Source organism: Athene cunicularia (assembly GCF_003259725.1).
Source record: "Athene cunicularia isolate RWA chromosome 2 unlocalized genomic scaffold, athCun1 chr2_part1, whole genome shotgun sequence".
In the NCBI taxonomy this organism is placed as follows: domain Eukaryota; kingdom Metazoa; phylum Chordata; class Aves; order Strigiformes; family Strigidae; genus Athene; species Athene cunicularia.
Window position 1 is genome coordinate 44,743,939 of NW_020799095.1, and position 26,493 is coordinate 44,770,431.

General features: G+C 39.8%; 1 protein-coding gene across 2 annotated transcripts in view; it reads right to left on the bottom strand.

Moving 5' to 3' along the window:
• DPP6 (dipeptidyl peptidase like 6) overlaps nt 1-26,493 on the bottom strand; it is a 327,308-nt gene that overhangs the window by 47,768 nt on the left and 253,047 nt on the right. For both annotated transcript variants that reach the window (XM_026841734.1, XM_026841733.1), the window contains exons 9-12: nt 12,700-12,854; nt 11,498-11,595; nt 6,673-6,796; nt 5,733-5,771 (exon numbers count right to left, since the gene is read on the bottom strand). In XM_026841734.1, the coding sequence (XP_026697535.1) occupies nt 5,733-5,771; nt 6,673-6,796; nt 11,498-11,595; nt 12,700-12,854 (416 nt within the window). The remainder of the gene's footprint in view (nt 1-5,732; nt 5,772-6,672; nt 6,797-11,497; nt 11,596-12,699; nt 12,855-26,493) is intronic.

The window sequence follows — 26,493 nt, forward strand, 5'->3', positions numbered from 1 at the left end:
AAGCCACGGGGACCCATAAGTACAGCACCACCAAAACCACCCACACATTAACATGGGTCAAATACTCATATTGCAGCACCACAGGCTGCATCTCCAAACTGGTCTGTCTGTGCTCCCATGGTTCAACACACTCCCTACCTTCTGCTCTTCTAGAGTACAGTGCTTCACATGCTTTTGGCTGAACTCCATGTGCTTCCTCACAGAAACTGGTGGGAAAGCAGATTCTTTGAAGTTTGGTTTTATTACTGACTTGATAATTATATTTCCACAAGAATTACGTTTTCCTGGTTCATCCTCAAGTTTTAAAAAGGAAACCAATTAATCTGAATAACTCAATCTTTTTCTCTGATTCTCTGATGCATTTTTCCTTTCTCAGCAGTCTCCTGCCCTCTCTGTCTGATCCACCTTTGCCCATGTCCTGGGTTTGAGTGAGTGGTGGGGGGTTTTGGAAGCAGGAAAGGGGGCTACAATGGTGGAGAAGCCTCTCAAATCTCCCCTGGCTCTAAGTCAGACCCACCTCTGTCCAAGTCCAAGCCAATTAGTGACAGTGGCTGAGCCTCTGTGATAGCATATTTAAGAAGGGCAACTTGGGAGGAGGAGTTGGAGTTGTGAAGAGAACATCTGTGCTAACACTGAGGTCAGTGGAAGGAAGGAAACGCAGAGAGGAAGGTGCGCCGGGGGAAGAGATCCCCTGTAGCCTGTGGTGAGACAGCAGGGCCACTTCCCCTTGCCACCCATGGAGGTTACCAGTGGAGCAGATGCCTGCCTGCAGAGTGCCCCACACTGGAGCAGATGACTGAAGGAAGCCGGGACTCTGTGTGGAGAAGGTGTAGTTTGGCACTGGGAGGACTGCAATGCGCAGGGGTGACCCATGCCAGAGCAGCTAGGGAAATGCTGCAGCCTGAGGGAGTCACTCACGTCAAAGAAAGTTTGTGGAGGACTATCTCCCATGAGAGGGACACCACACTGTCAGAAGTTTCCCCACTGCAAGGTGGAAGAAGCAGCAGGAATGACTGCGCCCCGCATTCCCTGTCCCCTGTGCCACTGGGACAGATGAGTTAGAGATATTGGGAGCAAAGCTGAGTCTGGGGAGAAGGGAGGGGTGGGGGAAGGTGTTTTCAAGATGTGGTGATGCTTCTCATGGTCCTACTCTGTCTGTTACGTGTTGTTGTTAGTGTCTATATTAAATTTATGTTCTTTTTATTTTCCTAACCAATCTGTCTTTTGCCCATGACTGTAACGGGTGAGTCATCTCTCCCTCTCCTTATCTCGAAACTCAATCATTTTCCTTGATTTTCTCCATCCCAGTGCCTGGGGGGAAGGGGGGAGTGAGCAGCTGTGTGGTGCTCAGTTGCCCTCTGAGCTCAGACCATGACACCCCAAATCCCAGAAGTAATGATTTTGCTCCATAGGTATTTTTATTTCAGGGCAACGTCCTGATACTTTAAGTGTCACAGGGCCATAGTGCTGATAAACAGGTATGTGTGACATGAATCCTTTTAACCCTTTGCAGTTTGGTAAACACTTCACTGAAATCTAACAAAGTGTTAAAAATGTGCTTTGGCTTTACTGCAACAATGAAGACACCTCCTCTTTTGGGCACAGGAGGAAGATCTCTTTCCATCCCCTGCCACACTCAGCCCCTGGGGAAATGGGGAAATGCTGAGTTTCATCCTCCATCCCTGTCTCCATGCTCATATGAGGTTGGGTGCACGACACCAATGGCCATCTCTGAAGCCAGGGTACCTGCCTCAAGACACAGGGTCATCAAATGGAGAGGAGACCATGCTTCTGGGTATCAGTCCTCTCCAATGGATGAAATCAGAACTCTTCATTTAAGCACCAAAGACTCTCTTTGTAGCCAGAAGCTGCTTTGTTAGCTCTGGCAGATGAATTTGGATGTTTGAACTATGGGACTCCATGTCCTATTTCTGCTACATCTTTTGTCTTTAAAGTAACATTAGGTCAGTTACAGGTTGTCACATCATAAAAGGGCTTTACAGGGTGAAAAAGCCAGTTTTGTTTCTAAGGTTCTCTGAACTCTGTTTTTATTTTTAAAATCTCTTTTCATACTACCTATGTGTAAGAATCATTACTGGGTTATCATGCTGTCAGAATTAAGGCAAGCAAGTTGTAAAAGCAAAATGGTGTGAAGTTTTCAACATCTCAACCTTCTGACAGAGAAAATATCTTTAGTTTCAGACTGAGGTAATCTGAAACACTAGGGAAATAGAACTGGAAAGAAAAAGTCAACCAGAAGGAATTGTTATCAGTGGAAGCCAGCCGGCCCATGAAGGCAGTTTTGGAGGCTTTATGTCTCTGAACAATTTTGTGGTAATCTCCTGGTCTTGTCAACAACAGTGTCAAAGCCTATAGCCTTTGATGGAGTTGTAATTGCACCCTGGTTTATAATTAAATTTGTTCAGGCCACATTCACAATTAAATAAATAAACCAATTAAAATACCAGTAAAGTTTTCTTCATCAGGTGCTCAGAAATTGTCTTATTTCTCCGTTGCTGACTCATTGTCTGCATATGACCATCACTGGCACTATTGGAAAATGGCTTCTTCACAAACATTGAAACAAAATTGTTTACAGCTATAATTACTGTTTCAAAGAGTTTGTATATTTAAGCAAAAGTATGAGTAAAGTTCAGTCTGGCTCTTACGCTCAGAAGTGCACAAGCAAGTATATAAATAAAAGCAGTAAAAACTTCCAAAGTCCCTAGTCAGTTTTGGTGAACATGTGCTTGTTCTTATTTGTGCGTAAGGTTTGAAAACACTGGCTATATCATCTGACAAGGAGCAACAGATACTTTCTAGCAAAACCTGTGTAAATTCTGTTTATTTCTCATTATACTTTGAGTAATTTATCCTATTTTTCAGCTACACAGACAGTGACAGCAGTATTTTTCTTTCCATATGCTGGAAAGATACTCTCCAAATATTTTGGACTTGAATAAAATAAATTCATAAACTTAAGCCCAAAAGGGAACATGAGATCATTTACTATGATCTTCCATACACAGACTATTAAATGTCACTGAGTTACCAAACTACTGCAGCAACAACAAAATTGGAATTCATGGGTCGTATGCCCTATCTCAGAACTTCCAGTATTTCAGACAGATGAAAAAAGTCAACCCTGTCACCCCTGAAGACTCCTTCAACATCCTTGATCACCTGATGCTGATGCTTTTCTCTTCTCCTGCTGCCTCCCAGTCTACGGTGAAGCTTGCTCCTATTCCAGGAAGACCACATGCTCTTAAATTCCCAAGAAAAAGGTAAAGGTCTTGTATGCTTTTCAAACCAGGTGTATGGATACTTTGAAGAAGTACTCTAAGCAACGAGGCAAGCAGTTCAATTCTTCCATCCTAGTGATTTGAATTGGGGGTACTTCTCAGAAGGAGGTTTGGCCAACGTAGCATAAAGAACAAGTTGGCTAACCAGGCAGTGGGTGTTTCTTCATAGTGGGCTGAATTATGCTCAAGGTCCATTGACTGTGTGACCACACTGCTCACCATACTGGCTGTGTACAGAGGGGAATTGGGTACCTGGCTCATATAAATATACCTATATTAAAATGTCTCAACCAAGGAATCTTCATCTTGAGCTGAGTCACACTTCTGAGCTCCTTCAGTAGCTGCCTAATGTGCAATTCATCTCCTCTTTAAAGAGGTTAGGGTATTCGCAGTAGCATTTAACATTTTCACATCGTTCTCATAGTCCGACACACATGCCATGAAAATAACTTTCCAGTTATCTAGATTAATGTGTCATAGAGTAAAAGGTAAATACAGAAAATACAATTATCCTAGTAATTTCATATTCAATCAAAACTAGAATTTTAAGTAATTTTGTTGTCAGAATACAGGCAAAAGAGCTCTGTAATTCTTCAGACTCTTACAAAAGCTTTTGAAGAATAGTATCAAATGTCTCCAAAGTCCATAGCAAATGCTCTCTTAGTTTAGTGCTGAGATGTCTGACTCATTTGGCTGTAATGAACACCCTTCTCTAACCTCAAACTCAGTATATGATGTTTGGAGATGCAGTAAAGCAAACTATATTTCCCTGGAGCAGGCCTGTTAGAGAATGACAGATCAAGACAAAGCACCAAGCTTGTCCGTGTAACAGGTAAACGACTAAAGAACCACAGCAGTGTAAAAACACAAGGTCTACTCTATTGTGTTAATGGAGGTCCCTGTAAATAGCACTGAAAGGATTAAAACTATCCTTGGATTTATGAAAGAAATGAATCCTGTGAAGTACTAGTTTTTTAGATATAAAATATGAGCACTTTCATTTTCTCTTGACTTGGCTTGTCTTTGAAGCTTTTCTTTTCTACTCAAGCCAAGGCTGCTCTTATGTATGTAAAGAATACTTCAGCAGCATTTTTACTCTATACCTGAGTATACCAGCAAAAGATTATTTGAAATGGTTGGAGCACAAAATCTATTTCCTCAGTAAAATAATTTTTTATCTGGATCAGACATATCCCATTGCTGTAGGACAGCCACTGGAACAGAGGAGATCATTGTTCTTGCTGTGAACTGATGTACTGTAGTTTCTAGAGGTTCTTGGATCCTCTGAACAAGCTGTGACAAAAATATGAAATGCTTTAAATCTGGACTTGGAAGAATATAGTACAAGATCTTTATCTGACATGCAACTCCCTGTCTGCCATTCTCATATCCCATGAAAAACAGTTCACTGCCGTGGCTGAATTGGTATCAGCAGCTTCTCTCTAAAGAACAGCTTTATCAAATCTGAGGTCACTTCACAAACTGACTGCTGGGGAAGTGTTATAAATGATCTTCCAGAGATACACGTGCTGGAAATCTAGAGGTTTTATATAGACATATGTTGAAAAAAAAACCCTTTTAAAAAAAAAAAAAAAAGTATATATAAAAAGAAAAATCCCATCAATTGAAATTTGTTGGAGGTTTAAACTGTTTTTTTTTTTTTTTTTTTTTTTTTTTTTCTTCCCCCCCAGGATTTATTTTCATCTTTGTTCTATTTCGTTTGGGGTATGGGAGCACATAGTGATACAATGTAATAGTATTATGTGCAAGGTATGGTTTCAGAAGAATTATGTTTCACAGCTGTCTGTTAAAACGAGGTATTAAACTGCGCAGTTTCTCTCCATTCTGTGCTCCACATAAGATCTCATTGTTTCAATTGCCCAATCAACACTTTAATTTTATTTTTTACCTTTCTTACATTCTTAAATAATTTTGTCAAATTGATCTTAAATTACTTATAAGTCCTATCTGCATGATTTTGTCTCTAAACAGACATAGGCACATTTAATAAAATGACCTCTGATCTTCTGTTTTCAACAGTGGACTTCTTTCCTGTCTAGAAGACCAGAAAACAACTATTGTACTGCTTAAAATCACCATCAGTCTCAACATATGGTGTGAAGGACTACCTCTGAGGCTGACAAGTCTCACACAGATACTGTCAGTGGGTGAATTTCCACCAGCATCAGATTTTCACCTCTTTTAAATACCATAAATTGCAGGCAATGAACAGTGGGACCTACCAGAGAAGATGGCATCTTCAATAAGAAGAACTTGTATATTACTGTGAAACTGTTTTCTATAATACAAACCATGCCATCTTCCAAGTATCTTTCTCAGGTCTGGAAATCAGTTTTTCTCTTTGGAGGAAAAACAAAGAAAGAAGAAAACCTACAAAAAACTTGACCACAAATAGAAAATCACTATTACCTGTCTGTGCAGCCAGCCTTCACTTTCATCTTCATGTTTCTAAAACAAAACAAGATCATTAAATACCATACTTCGTGTGTATGACGTTTACTTATCAGTGCAGGAAGCAGTTTGATTTAATCTGAAAAGTTATGCAGAAGCACAAAGAAAACTGCTTAAATACGTGTTTAGGAGTATAATCCAGTGACTGCTATCCTTGGCTTTCCTCTCTGATGAATAAGCATTCACTCATTCAAGAAAGCATTTTACTCATACAGACAAAACACATAAATTCACAAGAGATATTATTCTCCAAAGAAATAAAGATTGTTAAGAAGTAAATAAAGGTTGAAATAAAAGTCGCTAAGAAAAGATTCTGCACTGTGCTCTATGCACTGTATTGCCTCATTTTTTCAAGGGATAGATATATCAGAATACTCTTCTACTGTGCAAACACCTATGCCAATTTAAAAGATGGTATCTGCTATTACTTACACAGGTTACATCAATACACTCTTTATATTAATATGTCTATAGAAGGTGTATTACAATTAACTAAAATGAAATCGTGGGTAGATGAGTATGAGACATTTTTAATGCCATTAAATATATATAATGCCATTAAACTGGAATGTTGCAAAAATATTCAGGTTACAAACTGTTGATGTGTGTGTGCTTGTGCATGTATACAGTTATTTCAGGACAAGTAACCACTCTCTTACACACACACATGTACACACACATTGTGTGCAGAGACATACCATTCCTGTCTTTTTAGAAGGTGTAAAAAAAAAAAAAAAAAAAAAAAAAAAAAAAAAAGTAACTATTGCAAACATTGTTTATATTCTGTGCCTGCCTAAGTAAATGAGTGCCAGCTGACCTGTCATCACGTAAGAATACTTTCTCCTTACATGGGTTATGAAAACTGATGGTGAGTGACCATTTAGCTCATCTCTCCTACCTTTGTGCAGACTCCCGTAGTGGCATCGCAGAGCGTCAGGATAGACACGTTCTGGGCCCTGTTCAGCCAGTTCACTGCCACCTTGGTGCTGGTTGCCCATTTCACCATGGTTATGTAGTAGTCCCTGTAAACACAGACATACATGAAAAAAAATCACAATACTGACATCCTCATGAATTGCCACATGGCAGAGCAGTCAGTCAGAGGCTGCTGCAGGCAAACGGTCCAGGAGACATCTCTGGTTATTAAGAATGTTACATCTTGATGTCTCTTGGCTTCCTTATGTATGGATTTCAACCCCTAAAAATGACATTTTTAGGGCTGTGAAGGTGTTTTATCTGCCACTTCTGAAAGTAATTTTCAAAGAAGAGATGAATGCAGAGATAAAGAATCTTTCAAGCTATTCAGTCTTCCAAGAAGGACTGACATGCCTGGAGCTACAAATTTATGCACAGGTGGAAAAGAAACTGCAAACAATTTCCATTCTGAGCACACTAACTGGCTGACTCAGACCCATCACTGCCAATGGTTGGATTCTTTATGCTTATGAAGAGTTAGTGGCCTCTAAATATACCTACTACACACCAAAATATCTACAAATGTTGCATTAAAAGGAAAATAGCAAGAAGGATCGAGTTTAGAGAGACATGGGGTTTTTGTAAAGCAGATGCAGCTGGCTGTCATAAAGACATCAGCAGAGATGTGACAGTTTACACTGGCAAAACCACCGTCCCAGACTCCCTGTACCATCCTCTACTGCTGGACATATTCAGGTTGTGATAATACTTGGAGGAAATCACCAGTGTGGGCTGCACATTCCTGTCATCAATATCTTGCTCAAGAAAACATGGGAAAAGGCCTGTGCAGTAGTGAGAAATGGAACCATCTAGGCTGGGCTGGGCTGGGCTGGAAAACATGGGCTTACAAATAAATACACCAGTGGTTGCCTTCTCGGAGCCAGTCTGCAGTGGTACTCACAGATGGCCACCTCTGCAGCAATTCAGGGCTTCAACACTTACCATCTGTAGGGTAAAACTCTCCCTGAGATGACAAAGCTGGTGATGTTATAATATACTCTGGGCTATGCGGGCCAAAGACATGCTTAAATTATAATATGACTTTTCACAGCATACAGTCTATAAAAAATTTATTAGTTCATTTGTTTGCTATAAAATATGTATAAGAAATTGTTGCTCTCATCGGAATTAATGTGCTGTGTCACTGGAGAGCACTTTGTGTTCTGGCAAGCACTCCTGCATATACTAAAGAGAAAGGGCAAAAGCAACAAAGGACCGTTTGTCTAGCAAAATAACAAGTTGGAAATTGATTTTGTAGTTTTCAGTAATATTTAGTGCCTGAATTTGGCTGGGGAAAAATAACAAAAGATCTCAATGACTGCATCCACTGCACTGGAGGGAAACTTACTTCCAGGTGAGACAACAGCAGTCTGAAAATTCAGTGCCTGAAATAAAATTGTAATTTTACTCTTTATCAGCAACATCACTGGCCCTAAGAGGAAAAAACCAACAAAGCAAAATTAAACTGTATAACCATCTCTTCTTTCTCTCCAAAATTAACTGAGCAGATTCAGCCTCCTCAGAAAGGAATGTGAATTTAGTACATACTGTGGCTTGAAGCCTTTTTTCCATAAATCCAATTTAAAGTTTGAAGGTAATATATTAAATTTGTACATCCCTCTCACAGTTTGAACACAGGAGCCACAGTTCTTTTTCAGGAATTTTTAATTATTATTTTAGGTCAAACATTATCTTCCCTGTCACCCCAGAGATGGGCATGGAATCTCAATTTCTCTCTGAAGCCTCTCCCAGCCATCAAGCCCATGGATACCTCAGCCAGCAGACAACTGCAGATACTTGTATAGCTATTATTCTAGTCTCAGCATAGTGTGGAGTCTTTAATTCACATCTCTTCTGTAGGACAACCAAGTTTTATGCTTCCCATTTTGCAGAGGAAAATGAGACAATAAGGTGTGATTCATCTCAGTTAATTTTAAACATCTGCAGCTCCAACAGCTGCACTGGCTGAGCAGCCAGCAGAGAGAAACAGGGATTCAGTGCGTTTCCCAAGCTCTCTTCCCACGACCTGCCCCAGATGTTATACAGAGATGATTTGAGGAGAACATGTTTCTTCCCACAGAGTGAAATCTAAATCAGGTGCCCAACAAGTTTGTGTGTAGATATTCACATCAGAGCAGGTTACATCCTCCCAAAGGAAAGGAATAGCTTGTCTGAGTCCCTTCAGGAAGGGTGCAGTGATGCTGAGCTTTCAAACCCATTTCCCCTCCCAGTAAGATGTTGATGGTTGGGTTTGTAATCATCCGAGACTGGTAACTGTGTATCGCCCTTATGCATACCCTAACTTTACTTGGCTGCTTTCTGGAAGTATGAATCTAAAATATGAATACTTAAATTATGACAACAGTAGTAAAGCCATAAACACCACAAAGAACAGACAATGATATATTATGTGGACAAATGACAGACAGCAGCCCAGCCCACAGTCCCTGGGGCACAGCTGGCTCCTGCCTCTGATCCACACTGGAGTTGTCTGAGTTTCTCCATTATTTATTTGTTTATGACCCATGCAAAGGCCAGTGCTGATTTCTGCACATAGGGGAGATAACATATTTCTTCAGTTTGCCACCTGGGATGCAAATATTACATGAGAAATAAGTTGAATCATGGTCTAATTCTGACCACCTGCTGATTTAAATCTTGGGGTCCAATGGTTTTTACCAAAATAAAATATGCTGTCAGGTATTAAGTGTTACAACACTTTTTTCTTTCCCCTGCAATTTCCACATCTTCCTTTCACTTTCTTTTTCTCCCAGAAAAGCATGGAACTGGAGAAAATCTGGCAAAAATGCTCAGAATGACAGATTTTTAAGAAGGAAAAATTATCAAAATTGTACATTTCCCTCAAAAATGTTTTCCCATCATCAGGTTTTATTTGGGCTTTTTTGTTTTGTTTTTGTTTTGTTTTGTTTTGTTTTTTTCCACTGAGAAACATCCCAATTCTGTGGAAAATTTATGACTTCCTTTAATTCTGAAAGAAAAAAGACCCTGGCATATCTTCACTTTATTCTCAGCTTTATTAATTGTACTAAACCACTTTGCTCCAGATAAAAAGAACACAAAGAAGTGCTGCTCTGTCCATATGTCATCTGCATTAACAGATTGAGCACATTGAAATGCTTTAGATAGGACTGCTCTGCTTGAAGATCCTTACCACCAGCTTCCCCTGCTTCTTCGAAACTCCCTTCTGTAACTAAATGTACGGTACATCCCTCTTGTCTGTTCTAATGAAATGTTATCACACTAATCCTCCCATTTCAGAAAACATATGCATAATGAAAATGCACCCCTATTGCTCTAGCAGCACTACTTATATCATGCCTTAGGGATGGAAACTGCCATGGTTCTGATGAAATATAAAGAGACTAATTAATTATGATATATTTTGCATCATTTTACAATATTGATTGCAACCAAATAAATTACAGCCACCCATAACCACATAGGACAAATTTATTAACAACACTTGGATCCCACAGTCTGAAGTTACTACTGTAATTAAAATGGTTTTGAGCCTCTGTGTCTACAGAGTATGCTACCAACAGAGAAATTATATTGCCCAGGAGCTGCAGTTCTGTGATCAGACACTGCGATGGGGATACCGTGATCCTGAACTGCTGCCTGCTGTATACAGTTCTGAAGTTGTTTTTTTGAAAGACGAGTGCAGTTACGCCCTTTCAGTTTGGTCACAGGTCATACATCTTTTGCTGCATAAATGGATTTGGAGTATTTTAGAATTATTCTGTGAAAACGTGTTCTGAGGTTGGCACCAGTTTTCCTAGCAAAGAAGGGCAACTCTCACCGTAAATAATTCCACTAGTTTAGCATCCTCTCATCAGATGACTACACATTCTATGCACAGGTCTTATATATTTACCATGCACAATGAAGAGCAACCCTGCACCCTCTCCTACCCTCCAAGCTGTCCTGTTTCATTAGCTCTGTGCTGTACCTCTACCTTTATTGGCACTGGAATTACAGATCCAGCAATCTAATTTAGCAATCAGTAAAAAAAGGTGAGCATGCATGTTGGTTGGATGCTCCTATAAGAACAAGTGAATTGCTGGGAGGATTATTTTGCAGCATTGCATTTGGAGGGGTCACTATGGATACTTGAGATTTCATTGATACTTGAGACTTGATTTCTCCCGGCCTTCAATAAAGCTATTTCAAGTTTAAATCAAAGTTACAGAAATCTGGATTTGGATTCTGATTTTTGCAGGGGCGAGTGCTATGCATTACCTAAAGCTGCTTCTTTCCTGAACAACGTGATCCTCCTTTCAACTGTCGACAGACCCATAAATGTAACTCAAGCTTTGACCACATGCTGAAGACCAAGCCAAACTTTCAAACTCTTGCTGAATGCAGACCTAAGCACTTTCTTAATTAGAAATGGGTGTCTAAGTAGTTGGCTGAATTGCAGGCCAACTTCTAAAATACGCTTGCCCTAAAAACAGCAGAGAGCTTGCTTTATTATTTTTAATGAAGATTGGGCAATGTATTTGCAGAATGTCTGCTTGGTTTCATTTCTATGTTCCCATCACAAAGCTGTGAGCTCATGTTTGCGATGTTATAGAGCTGTCCCGTTTCTGCTTCACGGTCTTTCATACAGGCTGCAGACAATATCCCTCCTACAATGCCAGTGATTACATATGAAATGAATGTGTTCTTATGGATTTAAAGTCCCATGAGAATTGGGGTCCAGCATATCAGGGTAAGAAAGCACCTACCTCATTCTCTGATCATCCGGGGGAGTCATTTCCAGGTCATGGGTAGGTCCGTTCAGACCAATCACGTGCAAAGAAATAGTTGGATTTTCCATTCCAGCCTGGATTTTAAAATAAGAATAAATTACTGTATTTTATACAACATAGAATGGTTTTGCTTTATTACATCCCCCTGGATTGTAAAATGCATTCCCACTGTATGGGTTTACAGTCTGGACTGCTGCGGTAGTTCACAGGGAAATTGTGACTGTAGTGCTGTGGCACAGAAGTGTGGAAAGGCTGGCAAGCACATTGCAAGGGGTAATTTTAGTTAGAACATCTCTAGCCTTGGTAAAAAATAATGCTACTTTTCATGGCAGCTAGAAATACTGCTATTTATCTTTTCATAAAAGGTTGTCTACCAGGATGATGGTAAATATAGTAAATCACTGATTCATTCTGTATTGTAGGAAAGGGCATCCCCTGCTGAATCATTGTTACTTTCCACAAAACCTGCATATATGTGGATCTCTCTCCTGTTAAATTATGGTTCAATTTGGACCAACATGCGAGGTCTTAGGTAATCAGTGCATAAAACGAGACACCCATAAGAAATGACTGCAGCACAGTACACTCCTGTACTGTCTTATAGCAGAAAATTACAGCAATAACAGCAGCAGTGTATTAATACTGTTAGAGAGCTGTGCTGGTGCTGTGTACCCACTGCAGGACTTCTCTACAGGCCTCTGCAATCAGGGGAAGATTGGCTCTTAAGTCTTCTCTGTCTTTCACTGTATTCTTTGCAATGTTCAGGCACTATGTGTCTTCAAAACCAGACTATTTTTTCTGACATTAGGTCATCTCGGATATTCTAAGGAAGCCCAAATACTACATTTTCCTTCTATAGAAAATAAAATTTATCTAAATGCAGAAATGCTGGCTTCCAAACTCTCAGACTTCTATCTAGCATGGAAGCACAAAACAGATTTTTAAAATTTTATTTTAATTATATTTAGAATGACTAATTCTCAAATCAGAAAAGGGCAATTTTATAAAGGCAACTAAAGTGTAATGAAGACAACATACACTGAGGAACAGCTGATCTTCCCTTAGATCTGTTTATTTTCATTGCTTATGAATGTGCACTATTAGTCTCCTCTCTGAACCTACTGGATTTTTTTTTTTTTTGATAGAATAACAGGACTGTTTGTTTTATTTTCCCTTACCTTTGGATAATGATAGGTTTTAACAGTAGGGTAAAGGCTGCCAGTGTATACTGGGATTTCCATGGTGGGGACTCTGGAGGCATTAATTGTTGCATATGCTAACCTGGTGCCATCAGGAGACCACCAATGAGCAATATGCGTCTTCAAGATCTCCTCTAATTAAAAAAAAAAAAAAAGAGAGAGCGAGAGAGAGAACAGAAAAATGGCTATTAGACATAAATTACTAGTTATCAATAAATGAAGCAGCTTAGATATGAAAATCCCAGTCTAATCACAGCACAGGGAAGATGTCTCAGGAATATCAATTAAAAATGCTCATTAAATTATTCCATATACACAAATGAACACAACTGATAACAATTACTGTGAATATATAGGTTATTAAGCATAATTATCTTGCTCAAGAAACATCGAATTATTCATATTAGTACACATATTCACGACAGCATAAAAGGCTCTGCTGCTCCCACTCTGCATCCTGTACATGGATATGTGAACATATAGAGATGCACACGTTGGCAGAGCTTGGATTCCTACCTGCCTGATGCTAACACAGTCGATGCTCCCTCAGGGCTAACAGAGCACTGTGATGACTGAGGTTTTAGTTCTCCTCCATAAAGAGTTCACAAAGTCATACCAGACACATATTAATGGATTCAAATAGCATTTATACCTAGATACAAGTGCTTCAGCTACAATTTAAACCTTCCTAAGCACTGTTGCCAGTTAGGAACAAACAAAAATAGCAATTTTCTGTAAGTGATGCAGTGCTGGAACTTTGTAACACTGTACAAGGCATCAGGTTTTACAGTCTGTGGCCTGGATATGATCTTGACTTTTATCGCTGTTTCATGTAATTAATCACTTTTGCAAAGCGGTATTACATAAATAGCCAGGGTCAAAGACTGATCTTTTTTACCACTGAATCTGGGGATTCCAGATTTTCTGGTGGTTTGAATAATGTAGTTGCTATTGAAACGGTACTCAGAAAGATGCCAATACAAATGTGTCAGAGTTCAACTATTTAAGGAGAAAACAAGATTGCCATCATAAGAAATTATTTTGAAACTAGCAGAATCTAAATCTCGTTAAGCACAAATTCAGAAAGAACTCTGAATTTCTAATACCTTTTCTTATAATTTAATATTCTTCATTGCAAAGATGACCTCAGCTTATAGATATCCAGAAAAGCTATAACATTTACTCTTTGTCCAAAGTCTTTTCAGTTACTGACATTTGGAAGACACTAACTTGGCTTTTTAAACCTCCCATTTTGTGGAAGGCAATAATGTAATCCATTTTCATTAAGAGGCTTAATATCATGAGTCATTCCTATTTAAACCATAGCAGAAGGACTTCCATATGCTGTACAGATTGATGGGCAGGAAGACAGGTCCCATTACTTTAATATGAGAATAAAAGAGGCTGCAGAGTGTTCCCAAGCCTTCAACACTGAAGTCCTGCTGAACAAGTCCAAGCAGCTCCAGTGTCTGCTGTTATCGCTAGTCATTGCAAAAATGAATGAGGATTTTCAGAGTTCAGACCCATCATGTTTGTACACCACCCTATAGTGACCCCTCGATCCAATCAGAATGTCCCTCTGGTCAGAAGAGTAGAAACTCACCAAAGACTGTTTTATTATTTTAAAAAAATCCTGGATGAGTGATCATTGGAGAATAGACAGACAATTATATTCATCATAGATCAAATGAACATGTTTGTTACTCCAGACTTCGATATAGCACAGAGATAAAACTCAAGGTAACATTAGAAAGGGTGCAAGGGAAAATCACCCTCAATAGTTACGCCTGCTACAAATAACAAATTAATACTTCATAGTAACATCTAAGTGAGATTCTGGAAAGATGTCTAGAAAGTTGCAAATATTACATGGGAAAGCACATCTCTGGCAAATTTGCTTTGCTGTGTTGTCCCACCTATTGTGTGCACATTTAAAAATGCTGCTTTTGACTTTTGTTGTTGTTGCTCTTTAAAGAGATAATTAAAGAGTATAAAGGAAAAGGAGCAAAAACGGCAGATGAATCCTTGACATTTTAACATTAATTAGGAATTACTTTATTCAGCAAACATTTTCTTCAGGATCTCAGACTTAATGAAGCAGTTCTCCTGAAGGTCACATGCCAAGAAAGGGTTTAGTGCAGGTTTTGTGGTCCTCTGTTAATAAGATTTAATTGTGTGAACCTTTGCCTTGAAACAAAGCCAGGACCTTGCCATTTTCAGCAAACCAGAGAACATCCTTATGAAATATAAAATGTATTAATACCAGAAAGTTTCAGCTGAAAGTAAAATACAATTTGTAGACAAATTGTTCATGGGGACACTTTAGTTTCTGCGCTTGTGTTTACCACATGCTCAGAAAAAACAGTTGCATCAATACTCTTGGGTCTTTCTAAAGTCAGTTCAGAACCCACTTCGCATATAAAAGAAAACAGTTTCTCCTTAAACACCAAAGCCCTTCTCCACATATACCTCATAGCCTCCTAGTATAATGTAATTATATTATAATTGATCAAATTATAATATTATAATTGATCTAAACTTTGGCTTTCTTCCTCAAAGCTTGCAGTTGCTTGGTGCTACATGATGTAGGGATGCTGTGAGTTTGCTGCAGAGATTCCTCACAGTCTGGTGGCTCACAGCCTGGTCACAGAGTTGATGGCTCTGTGCATCTTCTTTTTCCATAGCTTTGCTTGCCAGCCATCACACTGGGGTGTGCAAACCCTAAAAATAGTGAGAATGAAGTGTGCAGTTGCTCTAACTAAACAAGGACTGTTCACTCTGGGCGGCTGGAATCAGCCACAGTGTCTGAGACAAGTCAATGCTTATTCCACTTTAGCACACTCAATATTGAATCACTCTGAAACAGTTGGATGACCTTGCTTATAAGGTGTGACTTTTTGGTGGGGACATGCATTAGACAGCTGGTAATCCAGTGAAATGTTTATGCTCAAGAAGCGTTACAGTATGTGTATAGCTGAATAAGACTCAATTGAATGATCATTTCAAAGCTGTGTGAAACAGTCTTCTAAGTTAATCGACCCTCAGGAGGAGCATTTGAAGTCCTAGGCTGGAGTATATTCAGGGACAATTGGGTATATATCCATTTTAGAGACTTTAATATCACTGGATGAGAAAAGAAAGGAGACAATAATACAGGTGTGACAAGAGGCATCTTCCCTGAGCTGAATTAAAGGTTACTGCATTCAGTGTGTTACATAGGTGGTAGTCTTTGGTATCAAGACCTGAATTATACCCAGAGTGAATCAGGGTGCCCTCAAGCAGGAATGCCATCTCTTCAGAAGAACGTGTTTCCTGATAGATGCTTTCCTGACCATCATTAGGAAGCAGAAAGGAGGAGTCCTTTGCTGTGGTTCTCAGCTGTCAAGTAACAAGATGTGACGAACCTCAGTTTAACATGTAGCATTTGGCTGTGATAGCATAAGGGCAATCTCTGGATGGACTGCACAGTTGGTCAGATTGCATGGACACTTCTATCAGGTGCATTATCCAAAACTAGCCCAGCACGTATATACAAGGAAAGGAAGCATCTGTTTATTTCAAACTGTGAGTTTATGCCAGCAGTACTTGCAAGAGCAGTGAAATGGGCACTTGTATCTTACTTTAGGTAACAAACTTCTCAAGGAATCATAGTAAATAGGGCTGGAAGAGATTTCAGCATATGATCTGGCTCCCTCCTTCATGGACTATTTATCCATCCCAATCATGTAAGAATCTTCGCAAGTGGATTTTGCTATTCCTTTTGATACTTGTATAGCACCTTTAGTGGAGGTCTGGCCATAGAAATCAAACACTTAATTTTCATTTCCATCTCTGTTTAAGCACTTAACAGACCCACTGGAGTGCACCCAAACCTCTGCTTTTTCTTACAGAGTCAATGCAGGGAAAAGTATGAGCACTTTATGTTCTGCAACCTCAGCGGCAACCAGCAGATTCTGGTTAAAACCTGTCATATGAACCACATTTGGAAATCCACACAGATGGTTTTAATATTCTGAACCATAATCTGCCATTCTGGTATTTCAACAGACATTTCTATGATAACTCTACTTCTCAGGCTTGTGCTGAGTTCTAGACTGGCAGAGATACTCTTTGTTAATAGGTACATGTAAACACCATGGCCATGGGGTTTCTTCATGCATTTCTAAAAATCTAACTAGTTCTTTGTCCATCCCGAGTCATATTTGAGAATCAGGCCTTTCTGCTGAAGGAGGTAAAGTTCTCGCTTGCTTTTAGGGAAATGCCAAAGCCTTCACCAATGACTGCCTGGGAAATCCATTGGTAGCTTAGTGCTTTCTTTCAGTTTTTGAAGTCATCACAAAGAACTTGTAACTTGCAAGTGTGAGTTAATGGAAACAGAGACTAGCACAAGAAGACAAGGATGCTTGGACAGACCAGTCCTCTGACAGATACTATTGCAACCCCTTTCTATTACTTCCCCCCAAAAAGAATGAATATGATGATAGGAGGAAAAACTAAGAAAAAATAATAATGAAATAATTTTCAGGTAAAAAAAAAAATTTGTTTTTCTGTCATCACAGTTAACAGAGGCATATAGCTGTATTAGCTGTATAATTTACCCACCAAGGCTATATATCTACTAGCATCAATACCCCAGTATTGTACAATATACAACAAAAACAGCTGGAGACACCACCCTGATCAGCCACTTTCCTTTGGCTGCCCACATGCTTCTGCTCTGTACAAGGCAGGATCCCGTCACTCCACAGCCATTCTCCAGATGTGCCCGTGCCCATGTGTCCATGTTGCCACCCCTAGTTGGGAGCGCAGTGGTGATCAAACCAACACAGCCCCACTGTCAGTGGTACACAAAGCCTTTCTACAGGAGTGAACAAGTCAGTGAAAGACTGGTCCTAAGAGCTTTTCAATCTTTAACTGCTAACATCTTCTAATAAGGCGGCACAGGAAAAATATTACAATGAATGCAAAGAAATTAACCTTTTATCTTCCAAGGAAAATGTTACTCATAGATCCATGCTGCAGTTAAAGAAGAGATCTTCTGGAGATCTGAATGGTGTGTACAAGATGTAAGTGGTGTGTCCACCCTTGGTGAATCCCCTCGTGTTAGCTGATGAGCTGCAGTTAACAACTGCAGTGTCATTAACTTCAAAAAAATAACTTCCATTTATAACAACTGAGAAGGTGTCCTTCGAGACTGAGCAGAAAGGGTTTTTTAACTGCATCTAGAAGAGTAGAGGCTTTCTGCATCTCAAGAGGTCAAAATAAGGATGTAATGGATACAAGCACTTAGGAGGTTTTACCTATTAAATAAATCAATTTCTTTTGTACAATTAAAATTTTGTTCTTGTTCCAGACATTGCATTTTCTTCTTCAGTATGAAATAAAAACAATATTATTAATGTTGTGCCCACAGAAGATAAAACCAGATAATAAATAGTTTGATTCTCCTCTGAGTAGATAGATACATGCGTACACACACAAACATCTAATTTTCTGTTAATAGACCCATTAATTTCAGAATACTTTAATTTTTTAAAAAAGTATTATGCAAGATCTTCTCTGACAGAGGGAACTTCCCCTTCTATGTTATTTATTGCTGATGTGGCAAAGTGCAGCAATTCCAGGAAGCATAATCAGTGGTTTAGTTTGTGCGGTGTATTGAAGCTGGTGCTCAGATCATTAAGTATTTGGTGTGCTGAAGACATTCTGCTGTTTTATTAAAACTGTTAATAAAAAGGAATTTTAAAGAAAATGAAATTAAAGCCTAACATAAAGGCCATGGCTTACATTAGGAAAGAAAGCTCAAAAGAATTTGTCAGTAGGAAGCGTCAAAAGAACATAAGAGGAAGAGAGATCAGAGAACAGGAAGGGGGTCTAGGAAAGGAGAAAACAAAGACTTCTGAGACAGCAAAACCCCAAGGGTTCTCATAGAAACATCAAATAAATACAAATGCTTATTTGACAGCTGCCATCTGTTTTAAAATCAATTACTAGATCATCTCAAAGCACCAACCACCCTTCCAAATTGATTACTATTGTATAGTTTGAAAGCAAGTATTTTTGCCCAGTTAGGGAAAACATATTGTTCATATCGGCCTTCACTGACACGTGTTTCAGGGATGGCTTTAGAAGACCACTGTGCCATCTTTCATACACACACAAGCAAATTTTTCTCTCAGTTGCTGTAGTGTAGATCTACACCAATTTCCATTACGTCATTGTAATAGGTATAAAATGGATGTAAAAGTAGTTATGTGTATGCAAATAGTATAAAACTGGTTTATATTACTATATACAATCTATATTTGCCTGTGTTGACATTATTTTGTGCTGGTGTCAGCAATAGCCCTGCAGCACTATTGATTTCAGTGCAATTAATCCTCTTTCACAGTTGTCTAATTGAGTCAGGTGGAAAAAAAGTAATTTTGCAGGGCCACTAAACAATCCAACTACCTTCTGTGGAAAAAAAAAAAAAAAGTATTTTTTCGGCTGAGCCCAAACTCCAGGCTCAGCCCAATCCCACAGCCCCTTCATGCAGACAACAACCATTCTCAAGTTGTTTGTGGCATCATCCAAGAGATCCTTAAGAAAACCCGAGCTGCAGCACTCACACCAGTGACCCTTCACTCCTACGTGAAACACACGGCCTCCTCTGCCACTGACAGAGGACAAGCTTATGAAGAGTAAAGTACTACTTGCTTTTGTGGCATTTTTGAGGACATGCTTTAGAGAGCATGTTTTAAACATGAAATCCTTGATCCAGGAAGCTCACCACCTGATGGCAGCAGCATTATGCAGCCATGGAGCTGAACAGATGCGGGAAAGAAGTTCCCATGTGTTCAGCAGACAGAAAGAAGTGGCAGCCTCTCATCTTGGGGAAAGGAGGCCAGTCGGGAGATTTGCATCTCCTCAAGCACTGGGAAGGTGTGGGCTGCAAGTGTCATTTATTTCCCCTTAGTCATGCAGTTTAATTGCTTGAACACACGTTGTTTTCCACTCACGCAGTCGTGCACTGTGTTGAGACAGCGAGAGAGGGTTTGGCCAGTGCTTTCTGACTCCCTCTGCCCAGATGCTGGGGACCTGGAGAGAAGCTCATTTTGGGGAGCTGGTTCATGCTGGGCACTGAGGACAACTGCATAGGACTCTCCATGCATTATGCATGGTCAACAAGGTCGTGTCTTGCCTCCACACCTCTTATGTAGGCCCCAGAGCTGCTGCATGGCCTGAGCCAATCCCAAGCTCAGCAATGATGGAAACACCATGAAATGAAATCTGAAGGAAAACGGGCTGTGCTCCACCTTTGCTTCTGTGAGATGAAGGGACCCTGTGTAACACCACCACAAGCTGCCATGCTCCAGCAGAAGACGCGTCACCCCTGGATGATCGCTGATACCTGACAAGGATCCCTGAGGGAACAACACAGAGATAGGGAGTGTCCAGCAGAGCCAGAGCATGCACACCAGAGGCAACTCTGCCAGCCAGCCTGGCCAAATCCTGACCAATCCAACCTGGGCTCCTTATCCATAGTCCCAACTACCAGTAATACCCACCATTGTTTCTCTGAGGACAATCTTTAGGACACCTCTCCCCATGGAGGAGGACTGAGATCATGTTAGTATGGCATCAAGTTACTGACACAGACTTTCTGAGGCTACTCGTGTCACCGACATCAAAACTGCTGGTTTAATGCTTGAGGTTTTTTTTCCTTGGTCCATTGATTCTTCTAATTTGTTGTGTTTCCAACAGTAAAGGATTCTGTAGTTGTTATATGAGTCAGGGCTTTGGGGTGTTGTTTACAAGGTTATTGACAAGTAGCTGCCAGACCTTCTTTGCTCTCTGAGTGCTTGGAGGCTTCAAAATGCTGGTGGTATTGACTACCAGCCTGATTCTGTCCTCAGTTACATCTCTGCAGTTCCTACCAGGATACATGCAGGAGGCCAGGCTCAGGCTGTAATAACTAAGAAACCACAAATGTTTAAAATCTCCCTCATTCATTCAAATGGATTTGTTGAAAAGAAAAAACAAAACAGATTCACTCAAGTGTGTGATGTCATCTGAGAAGTGCAGGCGGATTCTCACAAGTAAGAGAAGAATTCAGCTATTTGGAAATGGCTGCTGGGGCTGGGGGCTCCTCCAGGCCATCCTGACACACTGGGCACACTCAGCTGTACAAATCCCACTTGAAGTGCAAAAAGCCACGGAGAGGAACCGTCCCTCAGACCTCACATGAACCCTGTGTCTCCACCAGGAGCAACAAACAGCTCCCCAGGAGGTCTGGATCCCCATCCAGAGCAACCAGGGCAAGCAGGCAGGGTTACCACATGTCATAGACAGTGACATACTATTCTGAGGACACATCAGTATTTTGGGGCCTGTTTTGAAACAAACACTGTCTTCTTTAGACAAACATGGCAGAACAGCACTGAGTTGACTCCACATCCTCCTTCTGCTCTTTTCAGAAGTTTTCTTCCCTGTGATTCTGTCTTTTTCTCCCCTGTGCATCATCCTTAGCAACCCTTAGTTGTTTGCTTTCAAAAGCATTAAAAATTAATGCTTGCAATAGCTACTAACAATTACCAAGTTTCCTCCTCTGGTAGTGTGAGTCAATCTTGGCCACAGTAGAAACTTCTTGGACCATGCTGGCTAGATGGACATGCAGACATTTCATCAACACAGGCAAGTATGTGATCTGTCAGAATGTCCAGATGTAATAATGAAAAGGGGGACTGAATTATCAAAGTTGAAATATTACTTAGAGATCATATTGTCAGATATTCCTGTTTCTAACACTCACTCCAAATTGCAAATGCATCTAGAAAACCTGTCCACAGTGTCACACTACTGTATGCCACTAATACATAATAAGAATGTATTTTTCCATCACCTGGTATAAACATAGACCCACAGCCTGTTGTCAGCTCTCCATGAAAGCCTCTTAGCTAGAGGCACTAAATCTGTAGAAACTTTTCCTGGCAAAAGCCTTCTAAGTAATTTGCACTGTAGCTCACTGCTGTGGGAAAATGTTCATTGCAAGGTCGTATTGTCCCTTTTCAATTGCTAAGGACCTAGACAAGGTAGAATTCATGTTGCCCAATTGACTGGATGCAGTAGGGCTTCTTATAGTCAAGTCCTTTTTCTTTTCTTTTTTTTTTTTTTTTCTTCCTCTGCCATTTAACAGGTTGCTGTGGGTGGAAATACAATTTGCTTATCTGTGCAATGCAGTGAGACAAATCAAGGCTTTCATTATATGCTGAATATTACTCTATTCAAACCTGCTCAAGTAGCTTCCACTTCACCTTTCCTTTAAATTAAAAGTTACAGGTTATTCCCAACTAATCTATGGGTTTTATGATAGGAGGAAGATGGACAGCCAACCTTGACACAAGGGATCCATTTCAATAGCTACAGGCATATCAAGAAAGTTAGTGATCACAAAACCCTGTGAATTTGACTATCAAAAATTCATTAGATGATTGCAATAGTTCAAGAACACAAGTGCCCAAAAGCAATCTCTTTTAATGTTTCATAAAGAAATATGAGAGATAAGAAGACTGAACAGGCTGACATTGTTATTAAAGAACTTGATTCTTCAACCCTATGGACTTTTATCAGCACTTGTGCGAGTTGCCTTTCTCTGAATTACTTGCATGATTTATTCACCCTGAGCAGCACCTGCTAGTCACCTAGCATGAGTGCTAATAAGCATCTGTTAATATTGCAAAATACAGCCCTGGTTTATAAAATGAGAACTATGGCACACTGGCTGAATACAGTTTATCTCCAAATTTTTTATCGAGTTTAAACTGTTACAGTCATTGAACAGTCATTAAAAACCCACTCAGAATTTATATTGCCCAACTATGGCAATATTCCCAGAGGTTTCAACCTGAACAGTGTTTCAGGATCTGGCTGTCTGAGAGATTTAGCTCAATAATGATTCAGAGGATGAATCTGATTTTACAGTACTGAATAATCAGAGGAATCTCTGAGATTATAATAGAGTTACCCAGGAATAATAAAAAAAGAGAGCAGGATAAAAACAGAATTCAAATTAGCTTATAGCAACATTTCAGAAAAAAATATTAAGTAACAGAAACATTAATTATTAATGAAGGTAATGGCATATAATAAGGCTATACCACTGATGGATCAGTGTGGTTTGATTGTATTTATCAGAGTGGTGGTACTTGCACGTCGAACAGAAATTCTGCTCTTTCCAGGTGCAAGTCCTGAGGGACCTCTACTATGGCCTCATGTAAGCACACAAAAAAGACAAACATACCTGTACGATTATGTCCACCTATCAAAATCTCTTTTATCTCTACTGCCACAAAATACTTATTTTTTCAGTATTTTTGAGCTGTGGACTGCTGTGTAATAATTCTAAATCTATTGGCAAAAGCTTGCATAATCACCTTCCTTGGACCACTTGCAATTACCCACTTCTCTCCAGGGAGCTGCAGACTTCAGGCTAAACCCCACTAATGCTCAGAAGATACTTACAGATGTTTTGGGTACAGGTGATGTCTTCAGCTGCACTATCACAGGAGGGAAAGCTGTGCGGTATCCTGCACCTAGGGCAAGGGCACCCAGTCTGTGTAATTCTGATCAACATCCACAGCACAGAAACTCTCATAAGTGAGATAGATAATAAATAAAACTCAAGTGTTTTGCATATGCATCATGTCTGATAGGGAAATGCTGGCAAACCATAAATCAGTTTGCAGCAAACGACATTTCTGCAACCACTGCTTAGAAGCCCCTTTACATTAAGGTGATAAGCACATGCCCAGACAAGGAAAGGCAAATTAGGGAAACCTCTTCTAGTGAGGTGGAAGGAGTGGAAAGAAAGCTATTGTGAGTTGTTTCCATTCACATTTGCAGAACATGAAGGGTATGAAGGCCTCCAAGGGCCCTGAAGGGGCACTGGTGGGGTGAGCAAAGTGGTATCACCCAACTCTTGCTCATGAGAGGGGAGCTGCCAGGAGTGCACAGAGTACTCAGTGCCTTGCCCAGTGAAGGTCTGATCCCTGACATGTTTCTCATCACAGGTACTAGCCCCCATATGTCTATATTCACTAACATTTTTATTTTTGAATTTATGACAATTTTAATTTCCTTGGAGAGTCCAAAGTTTACGTCTCTAACGACTACTGGTTTTCTTTAAAGCTACAACAATTAAAGTCTTCTAATGAGAGTTTTAATTGGAATTCCAGAGATTTAGAATTTTTTTCTTTAATTTTGTTGTATTGGAGTTTTTTACTCCCTATTGTATTTTGTTTCTCATAGTTGTACACTGATTCCATTATTTTCAACTTTTTAATTTCAGCTGATAAAAACCCCATCCATAAACCAGCATATAAAAATTTCTAACCCCCCCCGAAATGTATAGAAATGTATATATAAACACCACACACAGAGCCACGCAGTAACAGAAAAAATAAATTGTCTGCATAATTGGATCTAAAACTGGTATGAAAAAACCTTATTAAAAATGAATAACATAGAAAGGCAATTAAAAATTTTAAGGAAAAAAAACTGATTAATTAACTGCAAATTATAAGTATTACTTTGAATTGCATTGTACAGAACAGTATCAAATTACTAATTATCCTTGCCCGCTTTGTTCAAAGATCATGAATGTGCATTTTAATTTACACTGGAGTAAGCTAAATATACTGAGAACCAATATATAGAATTTTTCAGAAATCGCTGGGGATGAGAGGAAACTCCCCCATTACCATATAAATGACATGCACAGAGTTATAAATGACACACACTAGATCCAGCTCGTATTGTTCCTTAGGATGTAGCAGGCAAATACCAGAAATTATAATAAAGCTTATAACCTACCAGATAATAAATGTAACCCATACCCCATAAATCCCCATCTACCAAAGATAATTTTGTCTGCTGTTTTTTGCTGATTAAGAGGGGCTTCATAAAAAAAATACTCTCCCCCTTTCCCCTCTTTATCTGTTGCATTTATTGGCAGGATGGAGGTGGCTCCATTTTTATCTACCTAACAGCTCACAATAGCTAACGTAGACTAATCTTCATTTCCAAGGCCCTCATAGCCTGCTTACCCTTAAACACTTCCTATTAGTATCGAGGACAATTCCCACATAAAAAAAGACTCATTACAGCAGCTCCTTTTTCCACTGGTATATTTTTACCATGACATCCACGATGTTAGCAGCACTGCTGTGTTGAGATCACAGCTGACTGATACTATTGCCTGCAGCGGTCTGGGGACTGGGTCTGGTTTTACTTAGCACTAGACACAGTTATGCCATAGGACATACCCAGCTGGCAAGTACTTTCACACCACCAGACTATGAAACGTGTTTTGAAATGCCTCAAAATGTTTGGAAGGCAAACATTATCAAATTGCAAAGAAAATACCATTGTCCTTGTTGAGTAGGACCAGAACTGCTGAGTTGTACTCCTCACCCTTTATTATTTATCCCTAAAAAAAAGTAATTTTCTAAGTCATGTTATTCCTGGAGTATTCAAATGTGGGCGACACTCAGAGATGCCAATTTTAATATATAATGTCCTTTCTTTCTAAGACTTCCTTGGATACCTTTAATCTTTTCTAACTTTCCCCCTGGAAAACACAGCAGCTCTGGGCTGGCTGGACATCCCTTCCCACTGATGACGCAGAACTGCGGCAGTCCCTGAGGTGGGTACTCTGCCCTGCTCCTGTGGGGACAGAAACCCACGTGTGGGAACATCCATCAGAGAGGGAGGCTGTGATTTACTCTTTGGGCTTCTTCAGAGTGATGTACCTCTGTCATTCCCTCCAGCTCCTGAAGATTGTGTGCTCCAGTCTGTGGCTATGTCACAAATAGGTTGTTGGCACATTATGTGCTAGGTTTCATATTCATCGGGCTTAGCAGGATTCCCCTAGTATGTGAAAATACTCAAAGTATGGTTACAACATGATTACACAGTTTTTTACTATTTTTCAGAGCGAAGAGCATTTCTTTAAGAGAGATACCAGGATGTCTGGTTTCTGTTCTGCAGATCTGCATTCAAGAACTGAAAAAGAGACCTTGATATACTGCTATAAACACGACCACCTGGTTGGCTAATTGCCTGTAAATTACCTTTCTGTGCCTTGTGTACTCAGAAACCTGGCTTAGTGCAGTTTTAAGTCCAAATCCATAACTGGTAAAAATAATGTATCTAGTGATGCATACTAAGGATCCACTTATTGATTTTCAGTATAATATAAAGAAATGTAACAGTGTTATGCTTGGTCCACTAAGGATTTACATGTTCAAAGGAGACAAATCTACTCCTTTCATACCTGTGAGTGTACTACACGATTCATTATTTTCCACTTGAAAACAAAACCAGACATTTACTGAAGAAAACTGCAGCCAAGCAACTATTTTATGCTTCCTTCCCTTTTTCAAGCATTCAGCAAAGTGCACACTGTTTCCACCAATCTAAACTACAAGCTTAAAGTGAAGTCAGACAGGAGAAGCGACATTTGATCTTCAGGCACGTTTTAGCTGCTGCATTGAAGGCAAAGGGCTAGTTTCTCCTCTAAACCATCTCTCAGCTGTGCTTTCAAATGCATACTTTGTCCTAGAGGAGAACAGGTCAAACATGAGAGAGCACTGGGCAGGGACAGTCTCTGGATGTCCCAGGAATGTTATTTTGCTGGAACCAAAGCCAAATGCTTTGTGATCTGCTGTTTACTACCAAGCACTTAGTGGACTTGTGTCTGTAATTTCTACACAGTCCAAGCAAACAATTCAT